This window comes from Podarcis cretensis (genome assembly GCF_951804945.1).
Source record: "Podarcis cretensis genome assembly, chromosome: 8".
In the NCBI taxonomy this organism is placed as follows: Eukaryota; Metazoa; Chordata; class Lepidosauria; order Squamata; family Lacertidae; genus Podarcis; species Podarcis cretensis.
The window spans coordinates 55062709-55088540 of record NC_137177.1 but is presented as its reverse complement, the minus strand read 5'-3'; the positions used below and the strand labels follow the sequence as shown (position 1 = coordinate 55088540).

The following is a 25832-nucleotide window of genomic DNA, read 5'->3' as shown; positions in this document are numbered from 1 at the left end:
CCATTAAGTGGCGGGGGCGGACCATCCGAATCAGTCCCACCTCCCTGCAGAGGGGATGGGTTGCAGAGAAGTCCAGTTGCACCAGGAAGTGATCTGACCATGGCACTTCTTTCGTTTCGCTTTTACTTAGTGTCAGATCAGCAACATCCATAGAGGTAAACATCAGGTCCAAGGCATGTCCGCGGATGTGGGTTGGGCCAGACTTATTCAGGGACAGCCCCATGGAGGCCATGCTTTCCACGAAGTCCTGAGCGGCCCCCTGTAAGGTCGTGTCGGCATGGATGTTAACATCCCCTAGGACAACCAAGCTAGGTGTCTCCAGGAGAACATCCACCACAACCTGAAGCAGCTCAGACAGGGAATCCTTGGTGCAGCGGGGAGGTCGGTACACCAAAAGGAATCCTGTACTGCCCCTATTGCCCAACTTCCAGAACATGCACTCGGAAAACTGGGTCTTCCCAATAGGACACCTGGTGCAAACTAATGACTTCCTAAAAATCACTGCAACCCCCCCTCCCCGCCCACATGTCCTGGGTTGCTGTGCGTAAGAGAAACCTGGTGGACAAGCGGTGGCAAGGACAGGCCCATCTGCTTCATCCAACCAAGTCTCTGTTACACATGCCAGGTCAAGTCTTCCATCCATGCTCAAGTCATGGATGGCAGTGGTCTTATGAATCATTGACCTGGCACTGCACAGCAGCACCTTCAGGTCATGTGGGTATCCCTTGCTGATTCTAGTATCCATCCGGTCAGGACCAGACCCGGAGGCAGGGATAGTCCTCAGACAACGACTAAACCTGCCTCCTCTGTAATGACATGGTCTGGTCTTAGCGTAACTCCTCCTCCTACCCGTGATCACTGAGATCGGTTGTCCCAGTGCATTCCCCCCCTGTGGAACATGCCCCAGCCATTTTGTTGGCTGGGGCCTACTCCCCGGCAGCCCTGACCCCCCCCCTTAATAACAAAATAACACCTTAAAAAAACAACAAAAAACCAATAAAACAATACAAACAAAAAACAGTAAAAATTACAAAAACGTGAAATCAAACAAATTCCCAGGCCCAATAAACATCCATCCCACCCCCACCCACCCCACATACAAAAAATTCAAAAGAAAAATTTTAAAACATTTAAAAAGCACTCTGCACCCTTCCAGCAATTAACAGCAACTGTCCTAGTGCGGCCCGTCAGGCCCTGCCCTGGGCCAGGTGGTAAGTGGCAGGAAGGAGCAGGGCCCCCAGACACTCACACAGGAGAGTCCTCCTGGGCAGCAAAGCACAGCAGTTCCTGTGAGGCTTCAGGCCCCACCCTGGGCCAGGTAGATGATAAGCGGCAAGAGCAGGGCCCTCAGACACTCACACAGGAGAGTCCTCCTGGGCAGCAGAGCGCAGCAGTCCCTGTGAGGCTTCAGGCCACGCCCTGGGCCAGGTAGGTGGTAAGTGGCAAGAGCAGGACCCTCAGACACTCACACAGGAGAGTCCTCCTGATCACCTATTGATCACTTTGGGGATCAGTCCACAAATCTAGGCCTCTGATCCAATTCTACACCAGACCATAAAATCTGGCTCTTTTGTAAACCACTTAGAGGTCTTCTATCAAGCAATCTGTGCATACATTTTGTTAAATAGCATAAATAAAACTCAAGCTCAAAAAAAGGGCAAAACAAATTTACAACTCATGGTTGGCCTGGTAAATATTTTGTTGTTGTTTTTTAAATTTCTTTCTATTGAGTTTCACTGGTAAATATTTTGGTAGGACCAACAACACCATACAATATATGTTAGGCTGCTGCAGTTAGTATGTAACTTTTTCCCTACTACAGATTTGTACTAAGTTGCACAACCAGTTAAACAGAATAATGTTTTGCCAGTAACAACTAGAACAACAAACTGTACAACAAACTGTTTCACAGCTTGGGAGTATCCAAGCGGTATACCACTGGCGATAGTGGCTGATGCCAATGGACTACAACAACATTTGGAGGGCCACATCTACAGGGTCACAACTTCCTCATACCTTGTATGTGGCAGTGGCGAGAGCGGTGGGCTTGAGCAGGGAGCGGAGGAAGGCCTAGGTTCAAAACGGTGGAACCTCGGGTTACGTCCTCCTTATGAATGCTTCAGGTAACGAGCTCCGCTAACCCGGAAGTAGATGCCCCTGGTTGCGAACTTTGCCCCGGGATGCAAGCAGAAGTTGCACGCCAGTGGCACAGCAGCAGCCAGAGGCCCCATTAGCAAAAGTGCAGCTCATGTTAAGAATGGTTTCGGCTTAAAAATGGACCTCCGGAACAAATTAAGTTCATAACCGGAGGTACCACTGTACAAGCTTAGCAACGAAGCTGACTATTTGACCTATCTCAAAGTTTTGTTTTGTTTGGGGGGGCAGGGGGGCTAATAAACATGTAGACCATCCCAACCAGTGTGGAATACAAATAGAAATAAACCTCACCAATCAGGTTATTTTTAATTAGTTCAATCTGAATACCGTACATTTGCAGCTGAGGACATTTACCCACCTCCTTGGTTTTACACAGTATGTCCATGCATCACAGTAGATGCTATCTCAGAACAGGCATTTTCACCGATGTGATGTGTGCCATCAGCAGGGTTTTAAAAATTTAAATATGCAGTTTCGAACCAAGCATGGGCGTAGCCGGGGGGGGGGGCAGGGGAAACAGCTAACCACAAGTAAAAAAATCACAGTACTAAACCAACTGACCAATTGCTTAAAAGATAGGTCGGTTCTGCCCCCCCCCTAACATAACTCCAGCCCCCCTTAACACAAATCCTGTCTACACCCATGGGACCAGGTGACTTGAAGGAACCCTTGCTCTTCCCCTGCCTATCCTGTGCTTGTCATCAAGGCCTTGAACTTTCAGTCCCTGCTAAGCACCATTATCTACTCTTGGGCTTCTTTTCAAAAGCTGCCTGTACCTCTTTAAAATTAATTGACTACAATTTATTCCGCTTCTAAAACTGGGGAGTCCTACAAAGAGAAAGGGAGGAAAAGGGAATCAATAAAGATACCAAAACTTGAAGCAAGTACTACTTCTGCCATTTTAAAGTGTTCACAGAGACTTAAGAATCGCACAAGCTTGACCCTACATGCGTTCTTTCTCTTCCCCCCCCCCTCCTTCTTAGATCACATTACTGAGTCCTTCAAAATGAACATTCCACTTTGACAGCTAAGCTCAGGCACCACTGGTCTAGTATCTAGCTACTTATACCGACAGCCAGAAAGCTGATAGGATATGTAAGTGAAGCTGAGAATTTAACTGGCAGAGCTGCTCAAATCTCAATCGTGTGCCGTTCGAAACTTAAGACCACAAGAGAAAACAGTTCACTGCTTTCCCCCAATACACACAGAGATTTCTTTCCTTTCCTTTTTTCTTTTTTCTTTTAAAAAAAAAAGCCCTACTCTGGCAACAGATTCAACCTCATGGCCCCAAGAAAGCCATCCGAATACATTTAGCAAGTACGTGCACCAGGAATGCATAAAGAAGAAAAGGAATATTCCAATGATATGACTCAAGATGTATTCAACATGCCTATTTTTCTATGCACATTTGGTCATCCCATTGACAGCCCTGGAAGTTAAGTAATATGGGCTGCTGCACATAGGTTTCAAACCTTGATGGAACCCAATGGCAAGCTACTCTTGACAGTCAAATAATGACAAGCACGTTGCAGGCCGATGCCCGTCAATTCACGAACATCTCGGCCTGCTCCAACCGTTGCGCGGCGACTAAGCGGAGGGTCAAAGGTTAAGCTCAGAGAAGACAGCAATGAAGGGCAACTGTCATGCTCCGTTGCCTGCGGCGAAACGGCAAGGAGTGGTTGTCTTTGGAAGAACATGCAAAGTGCTCTCATTCTGTCCAGGCAGACACATATCCGAAGGTCCTAAATGAGACCACTGCCAATTCATGAACAGCCCAACTGACAGGATGCCATTCAAGCTGTCTAGCTCAAGTGGGGCTATGCACAGGGTGGGCTTTTTTCCCTTCCTTTCCTATTTCAGATTACAAATGCATGCAAAGTATACGGTTAAACAGAGTCTACTGGCAGCTTTTCCCTCCACCTTTAGCCTCTTTTTCGTTTGAAGGAACAGAAAACTTGCTTTCCAAAAACTGATTTGTTTTAGAAAACGCAATGTTTTTGCTTTGCTCTCAGCAAAATAATAATAATAAATCTACATTTTCAGCAAGCAACTCTGATTATGAGGACCTCATTTGATCACAGGCAAAGACCAGCCAAACAAACGTAAAATGCAATGTGGAGAATTCAGTTGTTTCCCTGTTGCTGTTCCTTCTTAGAAGCAAACTGTGGTAACCTACGTGTGCCTACTCAGAAGTAAGCACCACCGCGTTCAATAGGACGTGCGCTCTGATAAACAGGATTGTAGCCCAGTCATTAATGGGCCTGAAAACTATATGAGGAGGTTGTCACTGATACCACAATCCAAGCATGAAACAAGCCGCACATCTAGTCAGCAATTGTGCATTAAAAATCTATCTCAAACATTCTGGTCAATTGACCAGTAAAATATTCCAAGAATGCTACACAGTAAATAGCACACTTCTTTTAAAAATCCCATTAAGGTCTCATTTCCTTGCAAAGAGAGGAGAGGGAGATCAACCTGAACTCTGGCCTGCAGCAGTCAGGGGCAAACTTAGCGGTGTAACAGAAGTTCAACTGCTCCTTACCCAGGTGTCCACACCATTTCATTATAGATTGACCGATTGATATTTTTATCCCACAAGGAGCTCAGAGTGGCATACATGGTTTCCCCACTCCATTTTATCCTCCCAACAGGTTTAGGCTGAGATGGTATGCCAGAGTGACTGACTAAAAGTCACCCAGTGAAAATTGCTGAATGGATATTTGAACTTGGATCTTCACAATATTGGGCCAACGCTCTAACAACTACACCAGACTGCTGTAAGTCTTAGAGCAGGGCTGGGGAATCTATGGCCCCCAGATGTTCTTTAACTATGAATCCCAACAGCTGGCTGCTGCTGGTGGGAGCTGGAATCCACCAACATCTGGAGAACCACAGACTCCCCATGCCTGTCCCATCGCAATTCACCTGCTTCTGCATGTGAAACCTCTTATGCAAGAACTACTTCCTTGCATTTAGTTTGTATCTTCATACAAGGCTTTTAGCATGAGGGTGTTAAAAAGTAACTCACGGGGAAACCCTGTTTTGGGGATCCGGAGCGACGTGGGGTGAGCGGCGCAGTGCTTTGAATCGACCGCTTCTTTCACGGTGTGAAGCCGCATTGCTGTTGCTGGAGAGCGCTGACTTTTTCTTGTGGACAATTGGATTTTAAATAACAACCCGTGAGTAAAAAGGAAAATTGGATCTTTAAATATCTTAATTTGGCATTGAACGGGGAAGGTTCAAAACAGGAAGTCCGCCTTCCCCTTTTGTAAATAGACTGAAGCGAAGAGCTTACAAGTTAAGGTCTTGGAAAGCCTTATGTAAAGGATTAAACTTCCATCGATTGAAATTATTAGACCCCCCTTGGAAGCAGGAGAAGAGGGGGGAAATTTTGGACCGTGTATCCTGCAAGAGAGAGTGATTAAAATTAAATTACCACTGCTCTGAACCTGGGAACGGGCTTCCAGTGATTGACGTTTCAGGAGAGTTCATTGACAGCGAAGAGAACGGATGTTGACAGTTAGTTAAATAAGAGAAATATATTGTTTCCATTGTCCGCTTCTGCGTTTAAAAGGGAGGAAAAGTATCTGAAAATTGAAACTATCTTTACTTTCTGATCTGTGTCGGAAAAGATTGATACAAGTGGAGACTGTTCCCCTCTAGAGGGAGCTTTTGAAACTGTTACAAGAGTGGAGCTGGGAAATCTCCAGCTGCTTGATAAGAACTGTGGGAACTAGAGATTGACCTTGGATATTCAAGAATGTCAACAGGAAAAGCCTTATGGACTGCATTTTCTAAGATAAGCCACCTGTTGGAACAGCTTCATAAAAAGATGGATGCTATGACTACTAAAATTGACATTTTGGAACCAAAAGTGAGCACCAATACAGAAATTATTCAGGATTTGGCACAGGAATCTACTTCAACAGGACAAATTGCTGAAATGGAGAAGGAGAAAGTTGCTGTTGTCGAACCCAAAGTAACACAAGGGGGAGACTTAGCCTTACAGAGGCAAATTGAGGACTACAAGTGGAGGCCCTTTATGATTGAGACTAGAAAAAGTCAGATTTTGATTATCGGAGCCTGGCCTGGACTAGAAAAGGAAAGTTGGAAAGATCCCTCTATGCAGGGATTAACTGACTTTTGGAATATGGACTTGGGTCAGGAGGAGATTGGAGTTATGGGGGCCTTTGGATTTGGAGGAATTTTGAAACATGCCATGAAATACTTTATGGATCCTAGCTTTAATTATGGAAATCTGGCTGACCTGTCAAGAAGGAATAAAAGTATCGTTGGATTGGAGTTTCCCCGAGATCTGCTCTTTAGCATCAAAGGATATGAAGAAGACTGGCAGAAGGGACGTGGAAAAGAGTTAAGAGCCTCGGACATAAGATCTCCAGGTTGATGGACTGTATGGAGTTGACGGAAGTGGCTGGCAGAGTCCGAGACTGGGGAGAGGAGATGGTGGAAGAAGATTGGAAATTTAAAGTCTATATATAGAAATATTGTAAAATTAATGAGTGATAGAAAAATGTTGGAAGGAAATTTTATGGCTTTAGCTGAAATGCTATAAGGAGTTAAGCTTAAATAAGTATATTAATTTTAATGGAAATAAGATTAAAAATATGTTAAGACATTTATATGATAGAAAATAGAGAAAGATGGAAAGGAATTGCTGAAACAATTAATGGAAGTGGAATACAAAGAGGGAGGTGAGAGGAGGTCAATGATACAAGGGAATGAAAGATAGAATATGGAAAAGGTATGATGTATGTTTTTAAATTGTCTTTGTTTGGTTTGGTTTGGTTTAGTGTGTTAGTTTAATGTGTTAAGGTTGTGTTTTGTATTGTTTATGTATTGTATTGTTTTTTCTCTTTTTTCTTTTTTTCTTTTGTCTTCTTTTTTCCTTTTCTTTTTTGTAAGCTCTAAAAGTAATAAATATTACTTAAAAAAAAAAAGTAAAAGAGAACCTCTTTTTCCATAAACTTGGTTAATACTTATATTGTTGGAGCCCTGACATGGTAAGTGAATGTGTTAAGATTAGAAGATGGCCTTATTTATTACAGAACCAAAGCAATGTTTTACACTGTTGTTTTTTAACAATCCTAATAATTTCAATTAGAGATTGCATCAACAAGCTGAATTTAACTACTTTCCCCCTCCAAAGCAGAGCTTGGAAAGAATGATGATTCCTAGCAGATGATCAAACACAAAACACCACTGCTTTGCATAACCTTATTTTAAAACCATTTGCAAGCAAGGATCTGCATGCTTGTGGTTCACATTTAAGTAATGTGAACTTATCTACCTTTGCCTGCATTAACATATAAAATACTTGCGGGAGGGGAGAAAAGTATCTTGTTTATTATATAAAGATCACTGACTTCCATCCTTCGTATCAGTCCAATGCATGCCCAACACTAAATTCTAGCCAACAAACAAAATGCTAGACCTTTATGAGACTTCAAATAAATAGCCCATCAACCTTGATTATGTGTGATGAAGGAGGGAAGATAGTAAGAAGGCAAATGTTGGCAAAAATACTTATAAATACATGAATATTTTTCCTGCATCAATGCTGTTCTTCAATTTCTGATACTACATACTACCCTGTGGGCTGATAGCAACCCCAATCCCCAAATACCTATCCTTCCTATACAGTGGTACCTTGGGTTAAGAACTTAATTCGTTCTGGAGGTCCATTCTTAACCTGAAACTGTTCTTAACCTGAGGTACCACTTTAGCTAAAGGGGCCTCCCGTTGCCGCCGAGCTGCAATTTCTGTTCTCATCCTGAAGCAAAGTTCTTAACCCGAGGTACTATTTCTGGGCTAGTGGAGTCTGTAACCTGAAGCGTCTGTAACCCGAGGTACCAATGTATACCGAACTGATTCTCCAAGGACCCATGCTAATTATGAACTCATTCTCTAAGTATCTGCCTTTCCTATATGCTAATAGCAATCTCAATCCCCAAGTACCCACAATTCCAATATACTAATGTCAAACTGACAACTCTAGGTCCGTAAACACAAGCTACACTGTCACTCTTTAATCTAGACCCTCGGCACCAGCATTCCCCAAGATCTGAGGGGTGGCTCTACCTCCTCTTCTGATAGCTCCAAGGGTTCTTCAGCAGGTCTCCCCCCCCCCAGGGGAGTCCCTCAAGGGGATCTTCAGCCTTGGTTCCAGGAGACCCTGTACTGCAAGATCCTTGAGCTACAGAGCGTCTAGTGGTTTGTTCTCCAAGGACTCAGCATCTAGCACAAGATCAGAGTTAGGAATGACACTTCCCTGTCCTAACCACCTCTGTAGTGTTTTTCTATGTGCAGGGATTATAGAAAGGAACATTTTAAGGCATCAGTCTTCAACGGGTGGGTAGGGACCCAATACAGCCTGATCAAAGGTAGGTCACAACAGTAGCACAACTACCATACACATATATGGTAGAAACTTAAGATATGGATCCCCCAAAGCACTTTGGGTTAAAGGTATATCCCGAGTCCAGAAAGGTTGAAAACTACCAAGTGAGGTGATGCTCACATACACGTTAAACCACCTTCATGAGAACCGGGTCAGCGTCCCCCACAAACAGCAGTAACTATTTTACCACACGAGGTATCATTTCAAGCATTCAGCTCATGAAGCACCGGTTGCCTCAGGGTCATGAAATAATACTCAAAACTTTATAATCATTCATTGATTTAGTTTTCAGCATAGTATATCATTTGAATCCAATGGGAACATAAAGAGCTATTTGTGAGGTCAACCACAGTACAGTCAGAGGCTGACATGATATCGATGGTGAGGTAGAAAGAAATTGCCAAATACAGCAGATCAATACCTCGTTTCACCGTTACAGCCTTCTCCTGACATATATATATATATATATATATATATATATATATATATTCTCTTTACAGCTACGAAAATAATAATAATGGAAGTGGGAGATAAATGCTTCCCTCCAGCTAAACTATTTGATTAGCTGAGGGCAGAGGTGACAATCGCAGTTGCAGTAAAGTAACTTTATCACCTTAAATAAAAGCGGTGGGATGAGGAGCTGATAAAAAGAGACAATGAAACTGAGCAAAATTCAAAGAGAATTGATTCTTTGAGGAAGTAGAGAGGCATGTGTAATGGTAGCACAATGGAGGAAAAGCTGCCGAACTACAAACAATACACATTTTCCCTTACTTCAAAACTTCTGGAATTATTATTATTATTATTTTTTTTTTAAAAAGGAAATAGGAACATGAAGGCCGCATATGCACAATACACTAGGATACCACTTTAAACAGTCATGGCTTCCCACAAAGAATTCTGGGAGCTCTAGTTTGTAATGGCCGCTGAGAACTGTTAGGAGACGTTTTTTCCCCTCACTAAGCAACAGTTCTGAGAGTTCCCTGGGAAGAGGGACTGGTGGTTAAAACATTCTGGGAACTGTAGTTCTGAAAAAGAAATAGGGGTCTCCTAACAATTCTCAGCACCCTTAACAAACTACCACTCCCAGAATTCTTGTGGGACTGTGGTATCACAGTGTTACATGTAAGGTGTGTATGTGGTCAGAAGCAGCCGCAAGGAGAGTATAATTAATTATAATATATACCACAGTTTTCGCTCCATAAGACACACTTTTTTCTTCCTAAAAAGTAAGGGGAAATGTCTGTGCATCTTATGGAGCGAATATGTGGTGCCTGGAGTCGATTTGGCCAGGGGTGAAAAGCCGATCGTGTTTTTTTGTTTTTTTGTGTGTTGTTTTTTTTTGAAAGAGGGAAGGGAGTGTTGAAACAAAGCCGCTGAGCAGCTGATCGGCAAGGGATCAGGAGGGAGATAAGCGACTCTAGACATAAAGGAGGCTGCCTGGGAGGGGGGAGGTAAAAGCACATGGATCCTCAGGATTTTTGCATTGGATCACCCCAAATTCACCATCAGATCACATAGCATGTCCATGGCTACAGCCTGCACCCAAAAAATCACGCACCCACTGTTGCCTGGGGCCACAATGGCGCAAAAATGTGGTTACAAAGCACGGATCCACATGGATTCTCAGGATTTTTGCATTGGGCTACCCCAAACTCACCGTCAAATCACATGTCTGTGGCCACAGCATGAACCACAAAAATCATACATCCACTGTTTCGTTCAGAAAATTTTTTTTCTTGTTTTCCTCCTCTAAACACTAGGTGCGCCTTATGGAGCGAAAAATACGGCAATTAAGATCCTCGTCGGAGACTTTGCTCTGAGTGCCCTGAAGTGAACAGAAGAGGCAAAGAGGAAGACTCTTTTTGGTAGAACACCCATGGCTTTTCTGTGGGGGCTTTTTAGTTAAGGAAAAGGTGAGTAAGGGGAAAAACATGATAGAGGTGCATAACATTACACACGGTGTGGCGAAAGTGGATACGGAGAAGTTTTGCCTCCCTCTCTCATAGTACTAGAATTTGGGGCCATCCAATGTCGTCCCAGGAAGGCTGTCCAATGTGGCCCTCAGGCCGAAAGAAGATTCAGCCTGCCTCTCTGCTTTAAGGAATGGAAAATAAAATTAAACAGGTTGAACAATACAAACTTACTTCTTCACACAATGCATAATTAATATATTCAGTTCTCTGCCATGAGACATGATTATGCCACTTTCTTAGAGGCCTTTAATAGGCATTAAGCCAATTCATGGAGGGTGTCTAACAATATGGATGACATGAGCTATAGCCTTCCTCCAGATGTGGAGGAAACATGCCGCACTGAATTCAATTTGAGGGGACTGTTGGAAGGGCAGCAACAGAGATCATTCCATGTGTGCCTTAAGGGTTAATTCTGTGGTCAGTAAGTCCAAGAGGGGGATGGGGGAAGGTGTTGCCTAGCAACCATAGCAGCATGATTCTTGCGGAGGTAACTCGTACTCTGATTGGCTGTGTAGTTCCAAGGCAGCTTTCCTGTGTTAATGTAGTTGTATGTCTCCCTGTCCTGCACAGGGTCTGAACTAAGAAACACAAAACATTTCTGTTCCTTTTTCCTCAGTTTACACCATGTTTTTGTTCGGTTTGCTCAATAAGGTGTTATCAGGGCTTTTTTCTTTGGACTCTGTGTTCATGTGTTATTTCAGTGACTTTTCCAGCAGGGAAACCAATAGCAGGAGAAGGCTTTTGCCATCCTGTCTTGCTCGCAGACTTCCCAGAGGCATCTGGCTTGCTAACGTAGGAGATGCTAGACTAGATTATCCAGCAGGGCTCATGCTCTTATACTGCACTGCAATACTAACTCTAATGTAGATTTTCATGCATTAGTCTAAGAAACATTATCCTTGCAAGACACAATTCAATAAAATGTGAGGCAAACATATATATATTTATTTTAAGTACCTTACATCCTCAGAACTTCCAGATAACCCTTGCATCCACAGGTGTTTAAACCTGGGCAAGATGCATCCTGGCCTTATTTACAGCACACAAACACATAGACACACAGGTTTACATCCAGTTTTATATTTAGCCTCTTCATAAATCTGAAGCAACCTAAAGCACCAGCATAATTCAGGACTGCCAAGACAGACACTGCTCTTTAATTAAGTGGGTGATGTTCTGTTTAAAACCAGAAGACATCCTTGGGCTATAAGTGAAGATTAAGTGTCCATTCTCGCAAAAGAAGATCCAACTGTTATCAATGTTTAAAGGCTTTAAATCATGAAAAATAAACGATTTAATGGCCTGTATTCAATAGCAAGTAGAAAGTCAGGACACAGGCTGATTTGGATTAACACATTTTCAGTTATAACAAGTAATTTTACAGAGGATTAGTATCTTGATGGGCTGATCAATACGTGGCTCTGCTGCTATTACAGATGAAGAGAAAATTACCCCGCTGGTAATAAAGTGTGTGTGTGTTGGTTCTCCTTCATTTGCAGAGGCCATTACTGTAATGGTCCCTGCGTTAACAGCTGGGGCAATTTGAACCGGCGTCGGTGTGATGAATTTTAAAGCAGAGAACATTTGCCACGCTCTCCATCTTATGTTTCACACACACCCCTCCCCAAATCTGTGCACCGCTTCCAACGTATAGGTAATGCATTACATCAAACACACACCATTTCTCAATAAGCTGTCACATTAATAGCATTTGGAGGCCAATAATGCCCCATCGGGGCCCTTCCCACAGGAAAATTTTCATTGACAAGAGCATCTCTGCAAAATACTTCCCTGGACGAAAAATCGTAATGTGGGAGAAATTTATGCTTGGAACGATAGGGAAGAGAGGGAGTCCCAAGGAAGACTGGGGAGGTTACATAAGGCGATGTGAAGCTGTTTGCTCTCCTGGTTGAGGGCTGTCTACTCCAGCCTTCCCCAACATGGTGCCCTGCAGATGTTGGACTACAACTCCCATCAACCATGTCTAGTGGCCATACTGACTGGGGCTGATGGGAGTTGGAGTCCAACAGCATCTGGAGAAGAAGGCTGACCTATTTCTGGGTCATAGGCAGAGATTTTTCCTCATTTGGTTTGTTTTTTTAACTGGAGACGCTTAGATGGGGTTTGGAACTTTCTGCATTCAAAGTGTGTGCTGTGTCATCAAACTATTTTGAGGCATAGAATCATAGAGTTGTAGAACTGGAAATGACCACAAGGGTCATCTAGTCCAACCCCCTGCGATGCAGGAATCTTTTTGCTCAGTCTGGGGCTCGAACCTATAACCGTGAGACTAAGAGTCTCATGCTGTACTGACTGAGCTATCCAGCATGTCTAAAAAAAAAAAAAGTCTGGTTGCTGGCTGAAGGTTGTAAGAGATACTACATGTGCGTGCAAGGGCCATCAAAGGTATTACACCACAGACTGAAACCGTCTTGCCGCCGGTAAGCACCCTGGCTGCTGAATTCTGCAGCAGCTGAAGTTTCTAAATAGTCTTCAGAGGCAGCGCCACATATGTTTTGTAGTAATCTAACCTTGAGTTTGGGACGCGGGTGGCGCTGTGGGTTAAACCACAGAGCCTAGGACTTGCCAATCAGAAGGTTAGCGGTTCGCATCCCCATGACGGGGTGAGCTCCCGTTGCTCAGTCCCAGCTCCTGCCAACCTAGCAGTTCAAAAGCACATCAATGTGCAAGTAGATAAATAGATACCGCTCCGGCGTGAAGGTAAACGGCATTTCCATGCACTGCTCTGGTTTGTCAGAAGCAGCTTAGTCATGCTGGCCCCATGACCCGGAAGCTGTACACCAGCTACCTCGGCCAATAAAGCGAGATGAGCGCCGCAACCCCAGAGTCGGTCACGACTAGACCTAATGGTCAGGGGTCCCTTTACCTAACCCAGAGTTTAGCAGAGCATAGACAACAGAAGTTAGGCTACCCCAGTCCAGAGAGCGTTGCAACTGGGACATCAGTCAAAGCCTATGGAAGGTACTCTGTGCTACCATAGTGAAATCACTCTTTGATCCTGTAAGGCTGCAATCAAGTGAATTATTATAGGGAATGAATTCCAATTAAATCAGTGGGACATTTCCAAGTAAACAGCAGAGTAAAATCAAGGTCTGAGTGTCTGACTAGGAGTTGGCAAACTCAAGTTTAAATCCCCGTTTGGCCATGAAGCTCACCCAGTGATCCTGGGCCAGTAAATATCTCACTCCCTAGCCTATCTCAAAAAGTTATTGTAAAGATAAAAACACAGGGGGGCAGGAGCAAGAATCATGTATAACATCCTAGGTACTATGGACAAAGAGCAGAATATAAATATAAGAGCCAAACAAATACAAAGGATTTGTTGCAACAAGGCTGCAAGACTATGCATGTTTATCTAAACCAACTGTATTTATTTGTTTCAGCAATATTTTATTATGATATTATGCTTAATTTGTTTTAATTATTGCAACTGTACTTTGTTGCATACTCCCCTGGGCTCCTTTTGGGACGAATGATGGAACAAAAGTATAATAAATAATTGTACCAATAGTTTTGAGGCTTATTTCCAAGTAAATATACATAAAACCAGGCCACATCTTTCGAGAATCTCTGGGAATACAGCTCCACCCCAGCTGGGAATACACAGCAGCAACAGTGGAAGAATTTCAAGGATGGGACAGCAGATAAAGGCCAAGGAATCCATAACTGAACATATTTAGACTGACACATGCTGTGAAAAATAATAATAGTTAGAGCTCCCCATTTGAAATCCTATGAAAAGTTAAATAATATAACAACATGAATAGAAATCACTAATGCAGTTGTTATTTAAAAGATTAATACATCAATTGAAATGTAATTTGAAGTTAATAAGAATATGAATCGCTGTAATATAAGAACTGGATGAACGCACTGATCATTGAGCGTGGGAAACCACTCTAAATAAATTGTATAAATCTTGAATTAATTTGATATTAATTGGTATTTGTATAATTGGGGTAATATTGGGTAAATATTTATTTTTTTAAAAGATCAGGCTACAAAGTTGCAATCCTGAACCCAAAGTTAAGCCCCACTGAAATCAGTACATACATGCTGATCGAGGAGTAAGGTAAGTGGTCCATTGCACACTTACCTGAGAACAAGTGGGGCTTACTTAAAAATAAGCATGTATTGAAATCTGTGGGCCTTCTTTCCAAATGAACTATGCAGAAGCTTGTACCGTTGTGCGATGTACATTACAGTGGGGAGCAACTCGGAACCGGTGTGGCGTGGTGGTCAGGCTGTCAGATTAGTATCTAGGAGACTGGGGTTCAAGTCGCCACTCACCAGTTAACCTCGGGCCACTTTGAGCCTAACCTACCTCACAGGGTTGTTGTGAAGATAAAAGGGGTGGGGTGGGGGAAGAAGAGTACCATGTGCGCTGCCTCGATCTCCTTGGAGGAAAAGTGTGGGGTATAAATGTACAAATGCAAATGCAATGAGCAGATAAACAGCACTTGGCCGTGAGAAAAGAGGGGATGCAATTGTCCAATGTTAAGTATTTCCACCTGCACAGAGCTAGCTGTGAATTACCTTGACATCCTTCTCTCTTTCCCCTGCTCCTCTCCGCTTCATGCCGCGCTCCTGCCTGGGTTGCGCACTTTGCCTCGCATGCAAAAGGCCCGCCCTTGCGAAGAAAAGCCTCCTTCCTTCCGGACAAAAAAAATAGCAATAGCCGGCTGGGCTTGGCAGGAGGAACCACAACTCCCACAATGCACGAGGAAACTTCCGCTAGCGGTAAACTGAGCGGGGAAGGGGAATATTTAGGAAGTGCACGCCTTCAGTAGTTCTCAGCTGCTTCAGGTTCGCAAGGGAATTCTCCTCCTTAGAACTACGACTCCCGGCAGGCTCTGCGGGGGGTGCGGCGGGAAAAGGCGTCCGCGCGGAAGCCCGCCCCTTTTCTTTCTTTCCCCGCCTTCCCTTGAACGAGAACGGAAGTGACTCTGGAGGGATAGCAACGGAGGCGGTTGCTAACGAGGGATGCGGAGAGGGCGGAGGCGGACCGGAGGAGGAGGACTGGGCAGCTGTGAGTTGCTGGATTGGGGCCTCCGGGGGAGGGGAGGGGAAGTATGTCTAGGAAATGGGTGGTTTTGTAGGGGGTTTGGCTCTGAGGTGGCAAGGGGAGATTTTTATGCAAATTTAAACTGCAATGTATGTAAATGTATGCATATTTAGGCTGGGATTTGATATGGTGTTTGTTTTTGCATAGGGTGATTTGATAACTGGTACCTCTTTTTATTTTTTTTTAAAAAGGAATTGGCTTGCATTTTAATGATGTTTTTGCTTTTGATGTTTTAATTAGATACTGCACATCTTAAAATCGAAATAAATTAGTGGGTGTAAATGGCTTCTTATTTAACTCATTTGAAAAGTTGTTGGATTGTTTGTTACCCTCCACATCCCTACCGTCAAGCCATTCTAAGTTGTATATTAAGTTAAGAAAATAAAATGTTACCAGTAAAAGTGAAGGATGTATTTGTTGCTCATTGTTACTATTTAATGTAACAATGTTACAATGCTTTTAAAGAAGGGAAATCCTCCCAAGGTAGCATACAATTAAAATGCAACACTGTAAGGAACTGAAAGCTAACTTTTATTTATTTAGCCTACTCTTCAGCAAAAAAACAAAACACAAAAACTCCCAGAATGACTTGCATATAATCATTTAAAACAAGACAGTTTAAAAAGTTTTATTGTCTAGCTCTGTAAAGCGCTTGGGGGTTTCTTGCAGCTAAGCAGTACAGTACAGTGGTACCTCAGGTTAAGTACTTAATTTCTTCTGGAGGTCCAATCTTAACCTGAAACTGTTCTTAACCTGAAGCACCACTTTAGCTAATGGGGCCTCCTGCTGCTGCCACACCGCTGGAGCCCGATTTCTGTTCTCATCATGAAGCAACGTTCTGAAGGAGCGACTCCACCCCCATCGTTCTACCCGGACACTGAGGTCCAGTGCCAAGGGCCTTCTAGCGGTTCCCTCACTGCGAGAAGCCAAGTTACAGGGAACTAGGCAGAGGGCCTTCTTGGTAGTGGTGCCCTCCCTGTGGAATGCCCTCCCACCAGATGTCAAAGAGAACAACAACTACCAGACTTTTAGAAGACATCTGAAGGCGGCCCTGTTTAGGGAGGCTTTTAATGTTTGATGTAGTACAGTATTTTAATATATATTTTTTTGGAAGCCGCCCAGAGTGGCTGGGGAAGCCCAGCCAGATGGGCGGGGTATAAATAATATATTATTATTATTATTATTATTATTATTAACCTGAAGCACTATTTCTGGGTTAGCGGAGTCTGTAACCTGAAGCATATGTAACCTGAAGCGCATGTAATCTGAGGTACCACTGTATATAACTTTTGTTCAACAAAATGAAATAAATGATAGAAAAGGAAAAAATGTGAGGAAGGAGGAGGAAATGAGCAAACTAAGGCATGTTTCTTAAAGTGAAATAGTGGGGGAGGGGGAGGTTTCTCTAGTGAACAGGCATCAGTAAAAATAAACATCTAGACCACTACCACCATATGGTTCATAATTAGAGCAAAGCAATCAGGAGAACAAAACCTTTTTTTCAAAAAAAAAAAAAAACCCAGGCACAATTGAGCGTTCAGAACTTTCATAGGAATATAGAGCCATTGGTCCATCTAGCTCAATATTATCTACACTGACTGGCAGCAGTTCCAGAGGGTTTCAGGCAAGAGACTCTTTCTATCAATGTGGGGTAGTGGTAAGAGTGTAAGACTAGGACCTGGGAGACCAGGGATCAAATCCATGCTCAGCCATGAAGCTCATTGGGTGACCTTGGGCTGGTCACAATCTCTAGGCCTAACTTGCCTCTCAGGGTTGTCATGGGAACTATGTACACCACCTTGAAGTCTTTGGAGAGAAAGGTGGGATATAAATGCAATAAATAAATAGTAAATAAAATAAATATCTGGAGATTCAAGGGATTGAATTTGGACCCTCTACATACAAGGCAAATGCTCTGCTCCTCAGCTACAGCATTTTTCTTATTATCTGACATGTTCTAAGATATATATCCTGACCCCATGCTGCAATTTTTTTTAACTCTCCTTGTTGTCACACAAACATACCATGCAGCTAAAATATCTAACTCAGGTATTTAAACTGTGATTTTGGTTGTTTTAAAGCTTTGTGTCTCTTGTTTTATTATTGTATTTTTGCTGTGCTAAAATTGGCAGTACGAAAACCTATATAGGCTCCAGGTAGTATATAAATGTTTCAGATAAACACATGTGGGTGTGAAGCCTAAAGCAAGCAATGTGAATAAACAGCAGTTTAATTAAAACAACAGAATACAGTGTAAAGTGTTTGCCTGGCACTAAAAAAATTACAGGGTAGGTACCAGGTGAGCTTACTGCAAAGGAGATAGGGCAGTAAAGTTGAAAATGCCCTCTCTCTGTTTGCAAATTGCCACCTGCCTTGTCTCTGACACCAGCAAAGAGTACTGATACAGTTCTATCCTTATGTTATATAAAATTAGGGTCACCCCCTGACAAAAATTGTGCCATGTGAATCTGTGCATGTTTGCTCAGAAGTAAATCTAACTGATTTCAGTGGGACTTAAACCCAAGTAGGTTTGCAGCCACAATTAATTGTATGAAGGTTGCCATGTAATCCAATATGTGTTTTCTCAGAAGCTAGTCCTCCAATCAGTGGGGCAGACTTTCAAGTAGACGACTCTAGAATCTCACCCTTGATCTATTCAAATTGTGGCTTTCTGGAACCTATTCTGCATTGTGCAGTTTCCCAGTACTGTATGTCTACACATAAGAAAAGCCCTGCAGGATCAGACCAAAGACCTGCCTGCTCCAGCATTCTTTTCTCACAGTGGCTAGCCAAATGTGCAGGACATGGGCACCATAACACTCTCACGCTCATATAACCAGCAGATTAGGTCCAAACTTATTGAAGCACAATATTGGCTTGTTTTGTGTGCTAAAACTACAAGCCCTTTGATTCATGTAGCCCTGTTGATTTTTTTTTTACAAAATCAATTATACTCTACATGGGCATGTGTATCTGGAATTAAGAGCTACACAAATCTACATTAAAAAAATTAAACTATATGAATGAATATGATTATATGCCAAACAGCTTTTAAAATAGAACTTTATGATGCCCCTGGTGTTGTGGTTTCTGTGTGGTGAAAAGTTCTGCCAGAATCTGTCATTACTTTTCACTCTCAATTAATCTCACGTAATTTACAGTGTCTGGTGCTTGTGCAAATTTATGTTACAGAGAGAATCTTTCTTTGGGTTTTGTCATCCACAGCTCAGTCATGTCTGCTGCAGCTGATGAAACATCAGAGGATCTACCGGTGAGAGACATAGGTCTAAATCTCATAGGGCTACAAGGTTTGTTCCACTTCTTACATGTTTTAATCAGCTGGCTCCTTTGAAAGGAAAAAAGTATCCAGAGGGTCAAGGAAACTGAAAAGAGGGTCTGGACTGAGCACTCCTGGGGAACATACCTAGGCTTCCGTGCCTGGGGCTGCTAGTTGTAATACAGAACATCTTCAGGTTGTGGAAGCCTGGCAATAGAGTCTGGAACACATGTATTCACAGCATTAGTAGTAATAGTAACAACTATCTGGGCTCTTCCCACTCCCTGAGGTTCCACCTGCCAACCACCATCCCTACCAGGTCTGCCTGAATTTGCTCTACACCGGGGACTGAATTGGGAACGGCTCCCTGCATTCAAAAGAAGTTCCCCTGAACACGTACAGAGCTCTTAACCCCCACTGGGTAAAGAGCAGCCAGCAACAGATCAGCAAGGCAAGTGAAGTGGACCAGGGAACTGGCAGACTCTCTCACTAATTTTGGCTGATGTCCTTCAATCCCTACCTTTAGAACCTCGCTAAACATTATGGCGATAGTCTAGTGCAAATACACTATAAATAAACATCATTTTATACCATTTTGTGTTCATTTGTTATTAAGGGCATTCACAACAATCAAAACTTGTAATAGAGGCTGTTCTGTAGAATAGGTGCTATCGCAGAATAGGCCTGTTGATGTATAGCCATGTGAATGAACTTCAGAAGACTGTGGCACAGTGAACCAGTCTTGCTCCAGTTTCAGGACCAGCCTTAAATGCATCTCCACATAGAGTGCATTACAATAGTCTTGTCTCTGTGGTTAGCAATGCATGCATGGTTCATTGTGGCCAAGTTATCCCTGTCCAGGAACAGTTGTAGCTGGCATACCAGCCAAAGGTGGTCATAGGTGCCCCTTGCCGCTGCGGTGACCTGGGCCCGTTGTGCCAGTGATAGATCAAGGAGCATCACCATGCTGCATAACTTGTTCCTTCAGAGAGAGCCCAGCCCCATCTGGAACAGGGAAATTGCCTGCGTCCCTTGCCCATGGGGCCTTCAATTTAAAAGGATTCAGCAAGTTTATTGACCCTCATCTAGTCCACTACTACATTCAGGTCACGCACAGTCATTCTTGACTCCTCCTCAAACAGAGGAATAGAGCTGTGTGTTGTCACTATACTGATGGCCTCATGTCCCAAACCTTTTAATGACTGTCTTTTGCCAGTTACACTCTAGTCATCTTCCGATCACCCAGGACTCCACAGAAAACATGAAGCAATTTATGTTCCAACAGCAACTGAGAAAATGGTGGTAGGGCCCATATTCAGCAAGTTTCTGGTATGCGTAATCATGTGTGTGTGTGTGTGTGTGTGTGTGTGGTCCCTTGGACATCTCTCTATTGCAGAGCCATCAATGGTCCTAAATGTCAAGGCTCGACATGGGATTTCGCGAATCAGCCGAGAGGAGCTGGAAGACCGATACTTTCGCTTGCACGAGGAGAACCTCTTGCTTAAGCAACATGCACATAAGCAAGAAGATAAAATTAAAAGGTCAGACCTTCCTTCTCTTCTTCTAAAGCAAAAGTTTGGGGACCTTTGCCTCTCAGTGGAATGGTAAAAGATAAGTCTGGGTTAGGTAAGCTGTTTACAGTGGTGCCCCACAAGACGAACGCCTCGCAAGACGGAAAACCCGCTAGACGAAAGGGTTTTCCGTTTTGGAGGCGCTTCGCAAAACAAATTTCCCTATGGGCTTGCTTCGCAAGACGAAAATGTCTTGCGAGTTCCTGCGGGGTTTTTTCCCTCCCCCCCCCCCTTTTCCTAAGCCCTAAGCCGCTTATCAGCTGATCCGCTAAAAGCCGCTAAACCGCTAATAGCGCTAATCCGCTAAGCTGTCAATGGGCTTGCTTTGCAAGACGAAAAAACCGCTATACGAAGAGCCTCACGGAACGGATTAATTTCGTCTTGCGAGGCACCACTGTACATACTTTCAGCTATTATTATTATTATTATTTAATACGTTTATACACTCCTCAATACTAAGAAAATTTGTAAGTGGTTCATATAATAACAATATTTTTTATACACACACACAAATACACACACACACACACACACACACACACACACACAACTCAGCCATTTATGTGGGATGCAGCACCCTCTCTGCAACTTAACTGGTCTTCTCCACTCTTACAATTGGCTTTGATGCTCATTCTTATCGTAAACAGATTTTTCTTTGTTTCTGCTACACATTTGAGAACAGCCTTGGGTTTTAACTACTCTCCTGCTTGCCGTAGCCTACTAGGAATTTCCTCCCATGAAATGAGTGGGCTTCCACAGGAGGGAAGGATCACTCAGTCTCTCTTCTATCAACCTACTGTACAGTAGCTCAAGATCACTCCTAAGCATCCAGCATAAGAACCAAGAGGGCTGGCTGCAGAGAGAAGGAGCATTACTTTCCGCATCACCAACCTGTTGTTTTTCTATGCTAAACAAACTGCTGGCAAATCTCCAGGGTGTCTAGTGTGGAGATATGGTGAGGAGAAGTGGCACAATCCCTGCCTTTGCTGGGCTGGGCGTGCAGGAGACAAAGCCCCATACTGAATATACAACATTGAAATTGAGTGAGTAGGCAGCTGTGGCTTCAGCCTTCCACTGCCAGTCCACTACAGTTCAGTGCTGGGTGCACAAGAGCTTAACCACCTTGCTGTTCACTTGGAATAGACACCAGGCAGGCTGCTGGAGGAAGCAGGCCACACTGATTCACTCTCCTGCTTTTTACTCCTAAGAGGATCTAGCCTAGGCGGAACAGAGCATTCCATCCACCTTGTACCAGCCCCTCCATGAGTAAAAAGTAGATGATGAGGAAAGAACCAAACAAAACACAAGCTAATAACTTTTGGGGGCTATTTTACAAGGCTGCTTTAGATAATAGCTTACAGGCGAGTAAGTTATTCTGTGACATCTCAAAGCTATTAACTTCCTCCGCATGTATACGTTTGTTCTTTCAAATAATAAGATTGTCAGTATACTGTACTGAAATAAAGGAGAGCATTTCAAACAAATGAAGTGCGTCTCTATTTTCAGTCTCCCGTCTGGATCTCTTAAAATGAAAAAAAGCCTCCCTATAAAGTAGATACGGCTCTTGAAGATGTGCGACCAATTTTGTAAAATCTTGAACTTCTCTCTTCCATCAAAGCCACCTTTTCTTTCTTTGTATGCCAAGTCCTTCCCCGAACCCCCCCCCCAACGCCACCCCACCCCCACCCCACGCCAACCCTCTGCAACCCTATTCATTGCTGGAAGTGTTTTCTGCTCTTGTATGTTACATCATCCCCATGTGCCCTCTCTGTCTTTTGTTCTGGCTTCCCCATGTTTATCAAAACTAAGAGAAATCAAAGGTACAACTCTTGAGATGCCAAAAGCAAAATTTGTATCCTTTTAAAGCTAGATGAAAACCATACCTCCTGCATCCAATTATATCCCACGGCTAACTGTTAAACCTCTCTTAAGCACGCTGGTATTATTTGCTAAGCGTAAGATGTAGCAAGGCGACATGAGCTATTAAAGGCCTGCCTTTGAGCCTGCCCACCTACTTGTTTTTAGAACTGAAATTTGGGGGGGGGGCGGCGGTCCTCCACTTTTGCACTCAAACTGGAAGCACTACATCAATGGAATGTGTTACATATTGTAAGCATGCGTTGGATAGCTTAATATCATATGGGACTGAAGCTTTTATACGTGGCCCCACCACATCCCCAATCTGTAACTATACTTAACAGCATGCAGAGTTCCTCAGGAAGGTCATGCGTTCCAAATTTGAGCAGCATATGGAGTAAATATGCGTCCCTCCCTTTTACTAAACTTTAAATGATAAGCCTTAGGAAACTGTTATTTGTCAGTGCTATAAAGCAGATTGCTATCCAGTGGTTTCAATTATCTTCAAAGAGTTCTTCACAGGCAGTAATAGTTATATCAAAACCTGAAATTTATTATTCAGGTTCTGCACTGAAGTCTTCACAGTGATTATGTTCCTTTCAACAGAATGTTTTTTATGCTTAATTCCCCCCACCACCACCACCTTTTTCATCTTATATAAGTTGTATTTCCCCCCCCCTCTCTCTCTCCCCCATGCTCCCCCCCCCCCCAGAATGGCCACCAAGTTAATTCGGCTTGTTAACGACAAGAAAAAAGCTGAGCAGGTCGGTGGCGGCCCCAAGCGGCTGGGTCATGACGTGGAGATGGAGGAAGTGATTGAGCAGCTGCAGGAGAAAGTTCGGGAACTGGAGAAGCAAAACGAAGCTGTCCGCAACAGGCTCATTTCAACCAAGCAGCAGCTCCAGCTTCACGGCCCGCGGCACACGCCCTACAGTTATGTCCAGGCGCGCATTAACACAGGTCTCAAAAAAGCAGTGGAGGGTGTTGGCGTCCAGGAGCGCGCAAAGAAAGGTACATGAGCAAGCTGTCCCCTTTTAAACCCTGACACGTTCAAATTATTTGAGAAACAGTGCTGATCAGACCCTTGGGCAGAGGAACATCTGTCCCAGAAGCCAGTTGAAGCAGGTGAGATAAGACAGAGGGATGACTGTCATCTGCCTGATACTGCCATCTTCTGAGGCCCTTCTTCATGTGACTATGAGATCTAGAAGGTGGCAACACAAGAACAGGCCTATTCTGTGGTGGCTCCCTGTTCATAGAATGCTCTCCCCAGGAAGGCTCACCTGGCTCCTTCATTACATATCTTTAGGCACCAGGCGAAAACATTCCTCTTCTCCCAGGCCTTTGGCTAATTATACCATCTATGGCCTTTTAAGCTGGACGGTATTGTTTTGTTCATTATTATGTGGTGTATTTTTGTGGTTTTATACTGTAAACCGCCCAGTGATCTTCAGATGAAGGGCAGTATATAAATTTAAAAAACAAAGTGACTTTTGATACAATGGAAAAAAATAAATAAATCAGTATAAAGCTAGAACAAAATAAAAGCTAAAAACATTGATAGACCTAAAAAGAAGCCTAACAGATCTCACCCACTAAGAGAGGACAAGTATCAGACTATGCCCGGAAGACCAGGGTTTGGATACCCACTCAGTCAGGAAGCTTAATGGCTGACTGTTGTGGGAATAAAATGGGCAACAGAGAACCATGTATACCGCTTTGAGCTCTGTGGAGGAAAAAGTGGTGTATAAATGTAATAAGTAGATAAATGAATGGATGAGTTCATTCAAAAGCTTGGCTGAAAATGAATGTTTTTGCCTGGTGCCTAAAAGCAGCCAGTGGTGGCACCAGGTGTTTCCCCCTGGGGAGAGCATTCCATAGTTGATTAACCAATTGAGTGAATTTACATAAGTCAGCATGTGGCTAGAATAAAAACTTCTGAATCAGAAGACATGGCTTGTTTCCAGACAGCACACTCATTTATCATAGCAGGCATCCTCTTAAAAGAGGAATACTCTGTGAATACTCTGTTGTGTGGGAAAGATTAGGAATGTCAACTTAAAGATGGTCCTTGGCATCTATGCTTTGTAACATTAAACCTTGGCCATGATTAATTGGAGCAAGCCCTAAATCAAAAGGGTTTGTGTTTGTTAGCTTTGGTCTTTTAAATATTTCAGTCCACAGAGGGACAACACTGGCTGGAGCTGATGAGAATTGGTGCCCAGCAATATCTGGAGGGCCACAGATTCTCCATCCTTGAGAATAAAAGCTTGAAATTTCACAGGTCAAATAGTATCCAAACATAAAGTGCTCAATTTTAAGGTGGAGTTGGCTTCAGCACACTTATTTGCAGCTGCTCCTAAAATCCTCAAAATCTTTATGGGTTTTATCCAACAAAGTTTATTCAGGGTAGTCCCAATGAAAGTAATGATCCTATGTTAGTTATTTCCACTAACTTTGGTGGGTCTGCTCTGAATAGGACTTGCCTCGGATGCCACCATATATATTTACCTCCTTCTCATCTATCAGCCCATGAAATAAATAAAAGTAGGTTCTTGTAAAAGCTGGACCCTTGAAAGCAAATTAAAATTATCTTGGCTATCACCCTTAATGCAATTCATTTGCATAATTTACTTTGTTGCTCTGATATTTATTTATTTTTGGCACACAGTTATAGATAGCAGTGCCTAATAGTTACAGCCAGGTTTGCCGCTATATCCCTGCTTCCATGTACTAGGAAATTTCTTATTATTTTTATCACATAAGTTCTAGCCTCTTGGGATGCATTGGGCAGACTGTTTGCCGTCTCTCATCTTTTGAATTTAATTCCTTTTCCTCCCTGTTTGGAGCAGTAACGAAGCCTTTGCCCAATGCATGCCAAGTATTTGTAAATGGAGGAAACATAGCATTTGAACATCACCATCAAGCACTGGATAGGCTAATACAACTGCTTTAATGCGAATTAAAATCTCCATGAGCTTCCAGAACTTGGTTGCAATCAAATGTAGTAACCCCATTTTCCTGCAAGCCCTTCAGAATCTGTTCCCTGCTAAAACTGTGGCCTAAAACAGCAGTGACTTCTAACTGTAATGAGGAATGTATGCTGTTATGTTTAGAATTTAGACAAACTGGCCGGGATCCAAAAAGCTACTTGCTGCCAAAGGCATGAGTGTACACACTGGGTTTTGTTTTACTTTTTCTCCTTTGAATAGCAGCTGCCCTCCATGCCATATTGCCATAATGTTTGTGGAACACCCCTCAACTTCAAAAGAGGATTGTCAAGTAACATTGCAAGGTTGTCATTTTAGAGGAAACAGCTCCAAAACTCCAAAACTCTAGTGGGTATGCTGTGAATGATTCTCACTGGCCTTTGGATCCATGCCACCATTTTTAATAAGCCTATTTATTTATTTAACACAGCATATATGCCACTTAATTGTAAATAAAGCCTTGAAGCAGTTTACAAAGGCTATAACATATGCATTAA

At 43.1% G+C, this 25832-nt stretch overlaps 2 protein-coding genes across 12 annotated transcripts in view; one reads left to right on the top strand and one right to left on the bottom strand.

The window, feature by feature from the left end:
- FTO (FTO alpha-ketoglutarate dependent dioxygenase) overlaps positions 1–15292 on the bottom strand; it is a 269303-nt gene extending 254011 nt beyond the window's left edge. For 5 of the 11 annotated variants that reach the window (XM_079988827.1, XM_079988835.1, XM_079988833.1 and 2 more), the window contains exon 1: positions 15112–15282. In XM_079988827.1, the coding sequence (XP_079844953.1) occupies positions 15112–15153 (42 nt within the window). In that variant the 5' untranslated portion in view covers positions 15154–15282. Of the gene's footprint in view, positions 1–15111 lie in introns of all 11 variants that reach the window. The other 6 variants (XM_079988826.1, XM_079988836.1, XM_079988834.1 and 3 more) reach the window with 5 other exon arrangements.
- Positions 15293–15504: 212 nt separating this feature from the next.
- Positions 15505–25832, top strand: part of RPGRIP1L (RPGRIP1 like) — a 74335-nt gene continuing 64007 nt past the window's right edge. Inside the window, exons 1-4 of the mRNA XM_079988977.1 lie at positions 15505–15604; positions 18866–18948; positions 20314–20458; positions 23058–23356. Of these exons, the coding sequence (XP_079845103.1) occupies positions 18873–18948; positions 20314–20458; positions 23058–23356 (520 nt within the window). The 5' untranslated portion in view covers positions 15505–15604; positions 18866–18872. The remainder of the gene's footprint in view (positions 15605–18865; positions 18949–20313; positions 20459–23057; positions 23357–25832) is intronic.